The sequence below is a fragment of the Pollachius pollachius genome, assembly GCF_949987615.1.
Source record: "Pollachius pollachius genome assembly, chromosome: 16".
Lineage (NCBI taxonomy): Eukaryota > Metazoa > Chordata > Actinopteri > Gadiformes > Gadidae > Pollachius > Pollachius pollachius.
This window is the reverse complement of record NC_136949.1, coordinates 4,070,818-4,083,346: the sequence shown is the minus strand read 5'-3', so window position 1 is coordinate 4,083,346 and position 12,529 is coordinate 4,070,818. Positions and strand designations below refer to the sequence as shown.

Genomic DNA, 12,529 nt, shown 5'->3' with positions numbered 1-12,529 from the left:
GAGAAGGCTGACACAGAAGGAATGTTGTAGACTAGTGTTTTTTTACCGTTATTTTTCTCTCTCTCTCGGTCTCGGCGCTCCACTCCACCTGCTGGGAGTGTGAATGAGTGTCTGTTCCCGACCGCTGGGTGTGCCTGGTGCCAGCCACACCAAATTGACTCGCTGCTATCCCTTTATCGCCTCTAAACTCAAACGTGTTAAACTGCGAACGTGTCCGCTTTAATAACGGCACGCATAGAAGATGCGGACACTGAGTTCACTCACACCCGGTTAATATTACGATTCTCAAAATAAACAGATATTTTCCGTGAAATGGCAGTGACGGCCAGTTCATAACATCGGCAAAGAATAATTTAATCTAAGTTAGGCAGGATGTAGAGTGTAGACCACAGTCTTATCCCACATGATAACAAACTACGCAGCTACAAGGAGGTGTTGATGATTGCTCTGTCTGTCTCTCCTTTAGTTCAGCGTTAATAAATAATAAAAGGAATGGCCAAACTTCAATATCCCCCTCCTGATGGCCCCCCTGACGGCAGTCTGACAGCTGCTGTTGCCTGGCAACTGTGTGTGTGTGTGTGTGTGTGTGTGTGTGTGTGTGTGTGTGTGTGTGTGTGTGTGTGTGTGTGTGTGTGTGTGTGTGTGTTTCACCATAACCACAACTCTGCAGGGATGTAGTGGCTCCAACAAAAGGTCCACAAGTCTCTGTTAGCATTTCAACGTTGATGTCTATTATTTGGTTTTATTCATGGTGCCTGAGTCAGATGTATGTCCAGGGCGTGCGTCAGCTTCCTAAAGTTCCTAAAGCAAACGGCAGTTTAACTCGAGAGAAGACAAAAGACTACCGGGGCTGCATTTCAAATTGACCAGCTATGTCGATTAATCCAGAAAACCTTCTGGATCCTGTACTTCAGCAGACCTTTGCATCCGTTAGCCGTGAGCGCCAGCACGCACGCACAAACACACTGCTTCTGCAGCCAGCGCGGCTTATTTGTATGCTTGTGCTGACTTGTGCACTTTCCTAGCAGCACAGGGCAGTCGCGTCGCTTCACATCGGACAGGCTCCCCTCTAAACTGTGTTCACCGTAGAATGGCACACCGTTCACACCGTTCACTGTCCCTAAGAAGGGTTAGGACAAAACCAAATGGCAAGGCTACCTGCGTTGGTTTCAGATAATTCACGGTTCAGCAACGCCAGCAAACTTGTGATGATGGTTAAAGGACTACATTTATTCAGTGCTTTGCTAATCGTTGTCCACTCAAAGCGCTTTACAATATTGCCCAACATTCACCCAATCATACCGACATTCACATCCCGACGGCGGTGTCAACCATGCAGGGTGACAGCCAGCTCGTCGGGCGCTGTCAGGGTGAGGCGTCTCGCTCGGGGACACCTCCACACTCGACACGAGGAGCCAGGGATCGAACTAGCAACCTTCCGGTTACCAGTCAACCCGCTCTACCTCCTGAGCCACATGCCGCCCCCTGATGATGATGATGATGTCAGTGGCGGGGGGGGTGGTGAATTGTGTTCCGGATGGGAATGAATGAGTCAAGGCGGATGTGGGGCAAGGCGCTCTTGAGCCAGGCAGACACTTGTGGTGCCATGTGTCTCTCAACGAACCGGCGTTACGCATGGAAACGCCAACGTTGCTATTGAGCCAATCGGGCTCTAAATATCTCCAGTGATTCATCTTTGCAGCGGGGTGTGAATCAACCAAGGGAAAAGGGTCACGTGAGACCCAAGCTGGCCGGCGCTGCGAGACGACCGCTTAATGGAGAGGATAAACTCAGTCGCATTACTCATCTGCATGGTCTTCAGCTTGAGTCCCAAAGCAAGAGGCGTCTTTTCTGCATCTGGCTTTGTAGTGGAGTTTCAATGGTTCATGTTTTTATTGAGAAGGAAGGTAAACTGTTTACCAGCCAGATGAAGAAAAGTCCCCTTTAGAACGAAAATATGATGACCATGCAGATTCAGTTCCAAAGCGAAAGGGGTAGTTCCACTGTTTAATCTTTTTTTTCTAAGAATGAAGATAGACACTTTATCAGCCAGATGAAGAAAAGACCCCTTTAGGTTTTAAACGAAAAACTGAAGACCATGCATGACTTCGTTCCAAAGCAAAAAAGGGATTTTCTTCATCTAGCTATGGTTTTGAGTTTGTGTATTCAGGCATGAAGGTACACCGTCTTATCAGCCAGCCCGGTTCCCACTAATTGAGTAAAGGATTGTCTAGGGGTCCAGCAGGCTCTGGCTTTGAACCCCCATGTCCACCATCTACCTGCGGGCATCCTTTCATCCAGCATTGGATGAAAGCTTCTGATCAATAGCTAAACAGTAACCCCCCCCCCCCCCCCCCCCCCCTGTGCCGGCAGATCAAGAAGGAGTACGGGACCAACGTGGTGCCTTCCTTTCCCCCCAAGAAGATCTTCACGCTCACCCCCGCCGAGGTGGAGCAGAGACGGGAGCAACTGGAGAAGTACATGCAGGCCGGTGAGACGCTGACGCTGACGCTGACACTAACCTCTTTGAAGAAAGAGAAGAAAAAACCCGATGACTCACCGACCGCCTCTGGGGTTGGCGGAGCTTTATCTCCCCCGGTTGCGTCACCGGAGCGTTGCCGTGGCAGACGGCACGCGCCTGATGTTTGCTTCCGCCCGCGCTCCGGCGGGCGGAGGGTTAGTGTGGTGGGACGGGGCGCCCTGGTTCACCACCAGGTGGGACGTGGTAAATCACCTTTGGTGATGACGTCACATGTCTGTGTGGTGAGGGTCCACCCAGACGTGGGATAGACGGATCGGCCTTCAACCAGTGGATGTGGTCCACTGGTTAGACTGGCAGGTGGATCTTTCGGCTGTTTTTGATGTTTGCCCGCAATGGCTAATGAGCAGCAGACCTGCTGGTAAACATCGGGCCCTTGATGGATTGGCTTCCCTAAAAGCGTGACATGACCCCTGGGCTGGTGGGCTTCAGGACTGTCCCTTGGCAGGATAAGTAGAGTTATAATTACAAAGGTGCTGATGCCAAGGCCGGCTGGGAATGGACTCTAGACGGAATAAACAAAGCCCAGGTTTCATTCCCTTTAATTAGTCTCCCACTGGACCTAGCCCTGGTTCACAGATTTGTATTTATTCCGCCGAATGGAAGAAATTATGTAGAAAAAGGGATTCAAGGAACATGTTCCACAGAATCTGGGAGCATGACTTTAAATCGAAAAGATACACACGCAGCGATTCAGGGAACATTTTCCGCAGAATGTGGAAGCATGACTGTAAGTCTATGGGCGTAAAGCTATTGGTCGGGCTTTCCGCCATTCGGGCGATTAGGGTTTACCGAAGGGGTCGAAGGTGAGTTTTGGTTATTGACTAAACAAACGGGATTGAAACCGTGCCAGTGGTTTGTTTTAATCCACTCCAGCACAGCCTGTTGCAGTAGAACAAGGAACCGTTGTGGCGGTTTGTGTTCTCACACACACACACACACACACACACACACACACACACACACACACACACACACACACACACACACACACACACACACACACACACACACACACACACACACACACACACACACACACACACTCTCTGTGTTTTTGACTCACCATTCGTTTAGTTACATCATGGGTTTAACTGAAAGTGAACCGCCACGAACCGAATCGACACCCAAGAGCTAGACAGAATGAGAGATCTCATGGACTACGTAGACATTTACATTGAGTTCCTTTTTAATTCACCACAATAAAAGCTGCTATATTCAGACTCACTCGACGCTTCTCACAGGGAGACACTTGTTCACTGCAGTAGCTTCCAAACATTGCCCACTTCACCAGAAAATTAACCCAGACTGATGACATTTTTTATTTAGTTTGTTATTTGAGGACAAAGCATGTTTACAGCACAGCTACTTAAAAAGTAAGCCTTCTGAGGGACACAATCCTGGTTTGTTTTGTGTTGAGCAGACGTTTTAAGGGCCGGGACTAATTCCTGCCGCAGGACCCTGTAGTAGTACCTAATACTCGGGGAAGAAACTAGCAGCAGTATGGTGAGACAAAAGTTAGCAGAGAAGATGATAATCTGTGCCAAACATCTGCAGCTGAAATGACTGCTTGTAACAATTTCTCCGCTTCCAAGACGACGTGTCATTAAAACTTCCTCTTCTGACTTTGCTGCGAACGTTGGCGGTGAGCCGATTATTACCCTCCATTTGTGTTTGTGTTCATCCTCACACGTCCACCCTTGGTCACCCTGTGTTTGATTCTGTTTTTGTTTCACAGTGCGTCAGGACCCCTTGCTGGGATCCAGTGAGCTGTTCAACTGCTTCTTGAGGAAAGCACAGCAGGTTGGTTTTCTGCCGCTTTAGTTGTTGTTCGTTTGGTGGAAGAGCTCTGTTTCTTTCGCCTCGCTCTCTCTTTATCGGTTTCTCCCAGCCGGCCTGCATGTTTGCTGGTAGAACAGTTGAGCAAGGCATGGGTCATTTAATGGGCACACACGTAAAGAACGGTTGCGGCAGACGTTAAACTGAACGATGATGAAAGTGGCTTCCCTCCCTTCAAATTCTGTCCGCCCTGCGTGGGAGGGAGTCCTCGCAACTTATTGTCCCAAACTAACGATGTGGATTTAGAAGATGTCCTGTTTCTAATTTCCAATGTCCACCAACCATTCAAAATAGATCACATGGATTTATACACTAGTGCTCCATTCCTTGCTAACGGCTCTATTAACTTTTTTTATTTTTTATCATGCCATTGTTTGGATATTACATTTTTTGTAATAATGTCTGGGGCCCTCGGCAGCATAGCTGGGCTCAGCCGCTATACAAAGGAGCATCAGGAGTTGGTTTAAGTCGAGGTGCACACATGAGAGGAGGCGGGAGACGACCTCATCAAGTGTGGTGCAATAATAAGCGCTTGTTGTGGGTTTGGAGTGGCAGCGCTGTAGAGCCTTGGGACCATAGGAAGTTGGACGCTTGGAGGTTGTGCTCGGCTGCTGTTGCCATCTGGCGCTGGACGCCCTGGGCCTGGAGGTCTGGCGCGTGCCGCGGGCTAATTTACGCCCGTGGGTGCGGTGCTAAACAATCATCCGTCAGCCGCGTCGCCGTGGGAACGTGCGGATACGCTCACTGCCGTGGCCACCGCGTTCGTCAGCGGGCGGGCGTGTCGCATCGCTTGCCTTTTCTGTCTTTTTCTCTCTCCTCTCTGTCTCTGTCTCTCTCCTCTCTGCCTCTCTCCTCTCTGTCTCTGCCTCTCTCCTCTCTGTCTCTCTCCTCTCTGTCTCTCTCCTCTCTGTCTCTCTCCTCTCTGTCTCTGACTCTCTCCTCTCTGTCTCTCTCCTCTCTGTCTCTGCCTCTCCTCTCTGTCTCTGTCCTCTCTGTCTCTGCCTCTCTCCTCTCTGTCTCTGTCTCTGTCCTCTCTGTCTCTGCCTCTCTGTCTCTGTCTCTCTCCTCTCTGTCTCTGTCTCTCTCCTCTCTGTCTCTGTCTCTCTCCTCTCTGTCTCTGCCACTCTCCTCTCTGTCTCTCTCCTCTCTGTCTCTGCCTCTCTCCTCTCTGTCTCTCTCCTCTCTGTCTCTGTCTCTCTCCTCTCTGTCTCTGCCTCTCTCCTCTCTGTCTCTCTCCTGTCTGTCTCTGTCTCTCTCCTCTCTGTCTCTGTCTCTCTCCTCTCTGTCTCTGCCACTCTCCTCTCTGTCTCTCTCCTCTCTGTCTCTGCCTCTCTCCTCTCTGTCTCTGTCTGTCTTGCTCTGTCTCAGTTTGTCGCTCTCATCACTCTCAAAATCACACCTCAATCTTGCGTATCTCTTTCTCTTTCTCTCTCTTTTGTGTGTGTGTGTGTGTGTGTGTGTGTGTGTGTGTGTGTGTGTGTGTGTGTGTGTGTGTGTGTGTGTGTGTGTGTGTGTGTGTGTGAGAGAGAGACTGGGGGGCCACCACCTGCTATTGTCATCATTTTTCCTCCCCTCGGATGTCCTCCCTAGAAGGGAGGGAACCAGATGACTTTCAACACACCCGCATACCCACATCGTCTGTTCACTTGCAATTTATTTAGTAATAAAGTTTTATTTTCCATGAGGACCTTTTTGTTAAGGCTCTTGGTGAGTCCCTTCTCTCCTCTCGCTTGTTATCTCCTCCCTCCTGTCATCTCTGCGTTGTGCAGTTCTTGCACGCCACTCATAATTGTTGAGGCCAGAGCGCGGCAGTGTGTTTCAACAGCCTTGATTTATCCGGAACGTTCTGTTGGAAATAATAACCGTGCATGGTGGGGGATGTACAAGCGGGTTGTTTTGAATCTTTGTCATGACAAAAAAAACCTCGTTCCTCTCTTCCTTTCTGTACCCCGGGCTGTTTTTAATTAAGTCGGCTGTGCTCCAGATATTTTGAATGAATCAGAAACTAGTTCATTTATGGGGGACGTAGTCCTTTTACTGTGTTGCCACGAATGATGTGTTAGCGAATGCAAAAAGAAGCCTGTTTGTGTTTTATTCACAAGGCAAACCAAACCGTTCCGCCGTTGTATTTTGGGAATCAATCATTCTGGTATCATCTCAGGGTGGATTAGCAGTCAGCAGGCAAGCTGTTGTGTTTTCTACATGACAATATTTCAACTTGTAATGAATTGAGTCTGTTGCTCTCTTGTGAAGTGCTGTGGGCCGCACTTGTGTTTCTCAATGTCCCGTAGCCATCAACCGTATCTGTATAAAACGTATTCGGTTTATATCAAACGTTCACTCTCGTTATCCTCTCCCACGCGTTCCCTTCACAACAATGTCTTCCAACTTGTATAACTAAGTGTGCCTTATTGCGTCAACTCTATAAAATCAGGGCTCTGCACTGGGGGTTTATTTAAAAATGTTGTTCTTGTTATATACTTTCCATTGCTCTGGTATCAAACATTATTTCTAAAGCACTTTTAACAGCAACAGCAACACAAAGACATTTACGTTTAGGGCATAGACACTTTTATCCAAGGCGACTTACAATAAGTACATTTGTCAGAGGAGAAACAATATTCCACTGTCGGTACAGTAAGGATGTTCATAGAACCAAGAGCCCATCACTAACAATCGCTAGGTTAACCCATTCCCCGTATACAACAAAGATAGCTAGGATAAGACGCTACACAATGCAACAATGCAGGTACCACAATGCACAAAGTGCTCAACACACAGAAGTGAAGCAACAACGAGAACAAGCCACCTAAAGGGAATCCTGCCTGCATGGAAGCGCTGTATAGAGTGGCCGTAGTGTTTGGAAGGGCGTCTAAATAAAGGTTCCCCGTGTTGAATGCCCTCCACCACCAGGAGACCCAGCAGATCCCCACAGAGGAGGTGTCCCTGGAGGTGGGGCTGTCCAACGGGCAGAAGGTGACCGTCAGCATCCTGACCTCGGACCAGACGGAGGACGTGCTGGAGGTGAGACGCACACACACGTACACACACACACGTACAGACACAGAAACAGACAGACACAGAAACACACAGACACAGAAACAGAAACACACACAGAAACACACACACAGAAACACACACACAGAAACACACACACGTACACACACGTACAGAAACAGAAACACACACACACACAGAAACATACACACACGTGCAGAAACCGAAACAGACAGACACAGAAACACAGAAACAGAAACACACACACACACACACACACACACACACAGAAACACACACACAAATCACATACACACAGAAACACACACACGTATTGTTTTTAAGATATTTGTCATTAGTGGGGGCATCTCTCCTTTCTTTTCGACTGGGAGCTCAACACCCTAACACTACACCATCCATTGGAGTATATACTAAACACACACTTTTCCTTCCTTTCTCCAGAAATCTCAATGCAAATGCTCTACCTTGAAATAGACTGTAGCACACACATTCCTTCTGCATTTGAAATGGCTGAGTAGGGAGATTGATATTATTAAACAGAAGAGACATTCTGCACACGATGCAGAATGTCTCTCCTGTTTCAACCAACCATTCTACCTCCAATCATAAATTGTATGTATGGAATCCCATCCGCATACATACACCTTTTACCTCCATGTAAAACATACACACAGTCTGCGATACAGTGTTGGTATCTGTGCCTCCATTCAGTTTTTGTACAACAGAGCACACAGAAAATAATGTAACTTCAGCAGCCACATGATTCCATATCCCAGCCCAGAAAGGTTTCTAAAGGTGGAGCCATTTATCAGCCTCCGTTCAGGGGGGAGAGCGTAAATAATGAGACCCTCTCTGTCGCTGATTGCTGCGAAGCGGGCCTCATGGAGCGCTGTGTGGGTGGTTGTTTAGGGCCAGGGCGGTCACTTATAAACAATGTCGAGGTCATAAGGGTTGGGGGGGTTATGGGGGCCGGTTCATACCCATGACCCACTTTGTGAAATGACGTTGTTGTGAAATACCACGGGTCATTGAGTTTCAACGCTCATCCGTTGTCGAAGAATAAGAATAACAAAAACATTTCTTTATCACCAAGAAAACCTCCCAACGTCTACCTCCTCCTCCTATAAGCACGCGTTACAGTTAGCATGTACAACAACGCAGCTTCCCCTTCCGTCGTGGCTCACGTTAACGTTGTGTCCCTCTGCAGGCGGTAGCGTCAAAGCTGGACCTCCCCGACGACCTGGTAGGCTACTTCAGCCTCTTCCTCGTGCGCGAGAGCGTGGACGGCGGCCTCACATGTAAGTCCACCGACTTCATCCAGAGACAAACACAAAGCGACGGACGAGCGAGGCCGAGAACAAACGCACAAACTGGAGCAGGAGCGACAACGTGCAAACAGCCGAGTTGACGGTAAAATCGTGGAGAGAGCGCAGAGCAGCCAGAGGACTCTGAAATATGAGATTCGTTAACATTGCGTCATCCTTAAATTAATTAAGGCCCTAAATTTACTGACATTAATAGGTGTTTCGCTGCTTTATGAGGATGATGCAACATGGCCTCTTGTGGTTTCGTCTGTGTTGATGGATAAAACACAGGCTCCAGAGTTGTGTAGTGGGAGAGAAACAGATTAGACAAACTGCCAAACAGGTTTAGTCAAGGACTTGCAATGTGTTGCGCAATCGCGACCACAATCTACAAAATAGGATACTCAATTGAAGTTCAGGCAAGCATTGCAATCGAAATGTCACCGAGATAATTCTGGCAGCGGAGGGGATGCGGGTGTTTCATTTAATTGCACTGAGAAAAAAACAAGACAGAAAAACACAAAACGCAGGCACCGAGTGAATGCACTGTCGTGGATGTTATTGTCTTTACTGCAGTTTTTTTAATAATCAAGTGCCCCTCAGGGAACAGCGAAGACTGTGTGTGCGTGAGTGCACGTCTGCATCTGTTTGTGCGCGTTTACGCGGGTGCACCCGTCTGTGTCTGTGAGACAATTTCTGTGATTCTGTGGAGTAAGTGGAACGTTGAACCGAAGTAGGCCTGCGGGAACAGCATCCCTTCCCTCCCCGGGTCTTCCCCGGCAGGGATCAGACCATGGCTTTACTCATCCCTCCATTGGAAGTTTTCTACACTGTTGTGAAAGACGCAGCGCAGATATTTAGCAACTGCAGGACGTTGATGGACAGGGATAGCAGACGCGTGTTCCACGGTGCAAAGACTCGACTTTCCACCCTTACGGCTGAATCCATCGCAGAACCAGTGGAGATTTCTCCCTGGACTCTCTGCTTTCCATTCCCACCTGCCAAATCCTTGTTTCCCAGTCTGCCAGGGTCCTGACATTCCTGTCCCAGCAGGGCTGGCAGCTTGATTCAAACGCAGTAAAAACACAAACATCCCCCGAGTTTGTATTCCTTTCTTCATATCTTCTGGGCTCGGTGTTTGGACAGTTTGGTATCTGGAGGGCAACAACAACAACAGCCCTTTCTCTGCTTACATTACCCCGCTCTTCAGCGTGCCACAAGCCCCCTAGGCTCCAAGAATCTCCTGCGAAAGCTAAGATAAAGCAGTATAAACATAAGAAAGCTTACACCAAGTATAAATTTAAGATGGAAAAGGTGAGATCTTACTGTGAAATGTTTTATACATTTCCAATAATGGCCCAACAAAAAGAGCTTGAGCAAACCTTTTGCGATCCAGTTATAGTTTGAACACTCACACACTCCCTCCCTCCCTCCCTCTCTCCCTCCTTCCCCCCCTACTCCCTCCTTCCTCCTCCCTCCCTCCTCCCCCTTCTCTCCCGGTATCCGTCCAGATGGGCTCCTCGTCTCCTTTGTTTACTATCATCCTCATGATCGGATCATTCTTGGGCCGGTGCCGCAGGCCTTCTGTCAAACTATTCTGCTAACCATTTTTTGCAATTCTTTCTCCCTCGGTTGCAATTCTAACTCTCTCGCTCTCTCCCCCTCCTCCCCTAGTTGTGCGGAAGCTGCAGGAGTTCGAGCTGCCCTACGTCTCAATCACCAGCCTGAGGAGCACCGAGTTTCATATACTGCTGAGGAAAAGGTACTCACTCAGTCACTCACTCACTCACTCACTCACTCACTCACTCACTCACTCTCAGACACGCACACACATGCCATCCTCCTGTCATGTTTGCCATGACAACGGAGGAGGATGGCAGGAAACGATGCCCGCTCGAAGAATAGATCTACTGCCGCAGAGAGCTCTGCTGGTAGGAACAGAGGGCAAGTAGGGGTGAGGCATCCTGATTTAAGGACTGCTGCACGTAGACCGGACACTCGGGTTCAAACCCAGAAACCCTCGGCCAGGGAGTCAAACACCACTAACCACTACAAAAAAACATGCAAGTTGTACTCCTGCCTTGCCGGGGAGGGGAGCTACATCTGGGGCAGCCTACTGCCCCTCGCCCCTGGCTAAGACGGGTTTATTGTGGAGGATCAAATCAAACCATCGGGCCTGTCTACAGAGTCTAGGACCCGGTAGACGGTGAGAGGAGAAAAGTCAAATTCCTTGCAACCCAGTTACAGCCCTCTCGCTCCCGATCGGTTCTTGACACGACGCTGCGGACCGCCCGACCTCGGCAGGACGTCCCGGGGCTGCTGCGCTGCTCCCTCGCATCAAAGCACAGCTCACCCTTTATATACGCCCTCGCATCAATCATTCTCCTCCTCCTCCTCCTCCTCGTAATCGTCCTCCACCGCCACCTCTGCCTACCCTTTCTCCGCATCGTCCTCCTCCGTATCTTTCTTCTCCTCCTCCCACTCTTCCTCGTACTCCTCCTTCTCCTCCACCACAACCTCTGCCTCCTCCTCCTCCTCCGCCACCTCTGCCTCCACTTTCTTCTTCATCATCATCCTCCGCCATCTTTCTCCACCTCCACCGTCTCTTTCTCCTCCTCCACCTCCTCAACCCTCTCTTCTCCTCCTCCACCTCCTCAACCCTCTCTTCTCCTCTAATTCCTCCTCCTCCATCTCCATCGCCTTCTCCTCAACCATCTCTTTCTCCTCCACTTATTCCTCCTCTTCATCCACCGTCTTCTCCTCCTCCTCCTCCGTCTACCTCTGACGGAGCCCAGCGCCTTGACACCTCCCCGCTGTGTAAACTCTTGCCCTATTTCAGGAGTGACGAGCACATAACTAACCGGGGGACTCGGAGTCCAGACCTGCCGTCGGGCTCATTGAAGAATAAAAAGCTCATGGATGGCTGGTTGAGTCATGTTCCATGAGGTCATTTCTAAATCAACATTAAGTAGCACACAGTGAGAAAGAATATTTCAAAAGATAACGATGCCTTTCTGGCCCAAAGAGGCTCTTTTATTTATATATATATATATATACCGATACTGCAATGTTTTTTAATATATATATATATATATATATATATATATATATATATATATATATATATATATATATATATATATATATATATATATATATATAAAAACATTGCAGTATCGGTAGTCATAACTTAAGAAGAAATGCCTACGTATACACTAAGGAACAAAAGAGATGATGCAGCTTCACAAGTCTGTCCTCCCTCTTCTCATTTAATTACTTTTCCTTCTCACTCCTTCACCTCGTCTCTCACCTCTCAGTCGGTGCCTTTTGGATCCCTTGCGGTTAAATTGGCTAACAACTTCTCCCTCCCTCCGACCCACACCCCCTCTCTCCCACCTACACCCCCTCCCTCCCTTTGTATGGCCCAAATGATGAGTCACTCTCACCAAGGAGACTTGCAGGAGATTACAGAATGTTAAAAATATCCTGCGTCTCAATGCACACCCCGGTGTGAGGGAGTCAAAGGCTAAAGCAGGGGAGAAAGAGAGGGAGACAAAGGCTAAAGCAGGGGAGGGAGAGAGGGAGTCAAAGACTAAAGCAGGAGAGGGAGAGAGGGAGTCAAAGACTAAAGCAGGAGAGGGAGAGAGGGAGTCAAAGACTAAAGCAGGGGAGAGAGGGAGTCAAAGACTAAAGCAGGAGAGAGAGGAAGGGAGTCAAAGGCTAAAGCAGGGGAGAGAGAGAGGGAGTCAAAGACTAAAGCAGGGGAGAGAGGGAGTCAAAGACTAAAGCAGGAGAGAGAGGAAGGGAGTCAAAGGCTAAAGCAGGGGAG

At 48.7% G+C, this 12,529-nt stretch overlaps 1 protein-coding gene across 1 annotated transcript in view; it reads left to right on the top strand.

Moving 5' to 3' along the window:
• The window catches only part of snx17 (sorting nexin 17), a 28,152-nt gene that overhangs the window by 5,181 nt on the left and 10,442 nt on the right, over window positions 1-12,529 (top strand). The window contains exons 3-7 of the mRNA XM_079753749.1: window positions 2,374-2,491; window positions 4,278-4,342; window positions 7,292-7,402; window positions 8,604-8,694; window positions 10,375-10,462. Of these exons, the coding sequence (XP_079609875.1) occupies window positions 2,374-2,491; window positions 4,278-4,342; window positions 7,292-7,402; window positions 8,604-8,694; window positions 10,375-10,462 (473 nt within the window). The remainder of the gene's footprint in view (window positions 1-2,373; window positions 2,492-4,277; window positions 4,343-7,291; window positions 7,403-8,603; window positions 8,695-10,374; window positions 10,463-12,529) is intronic.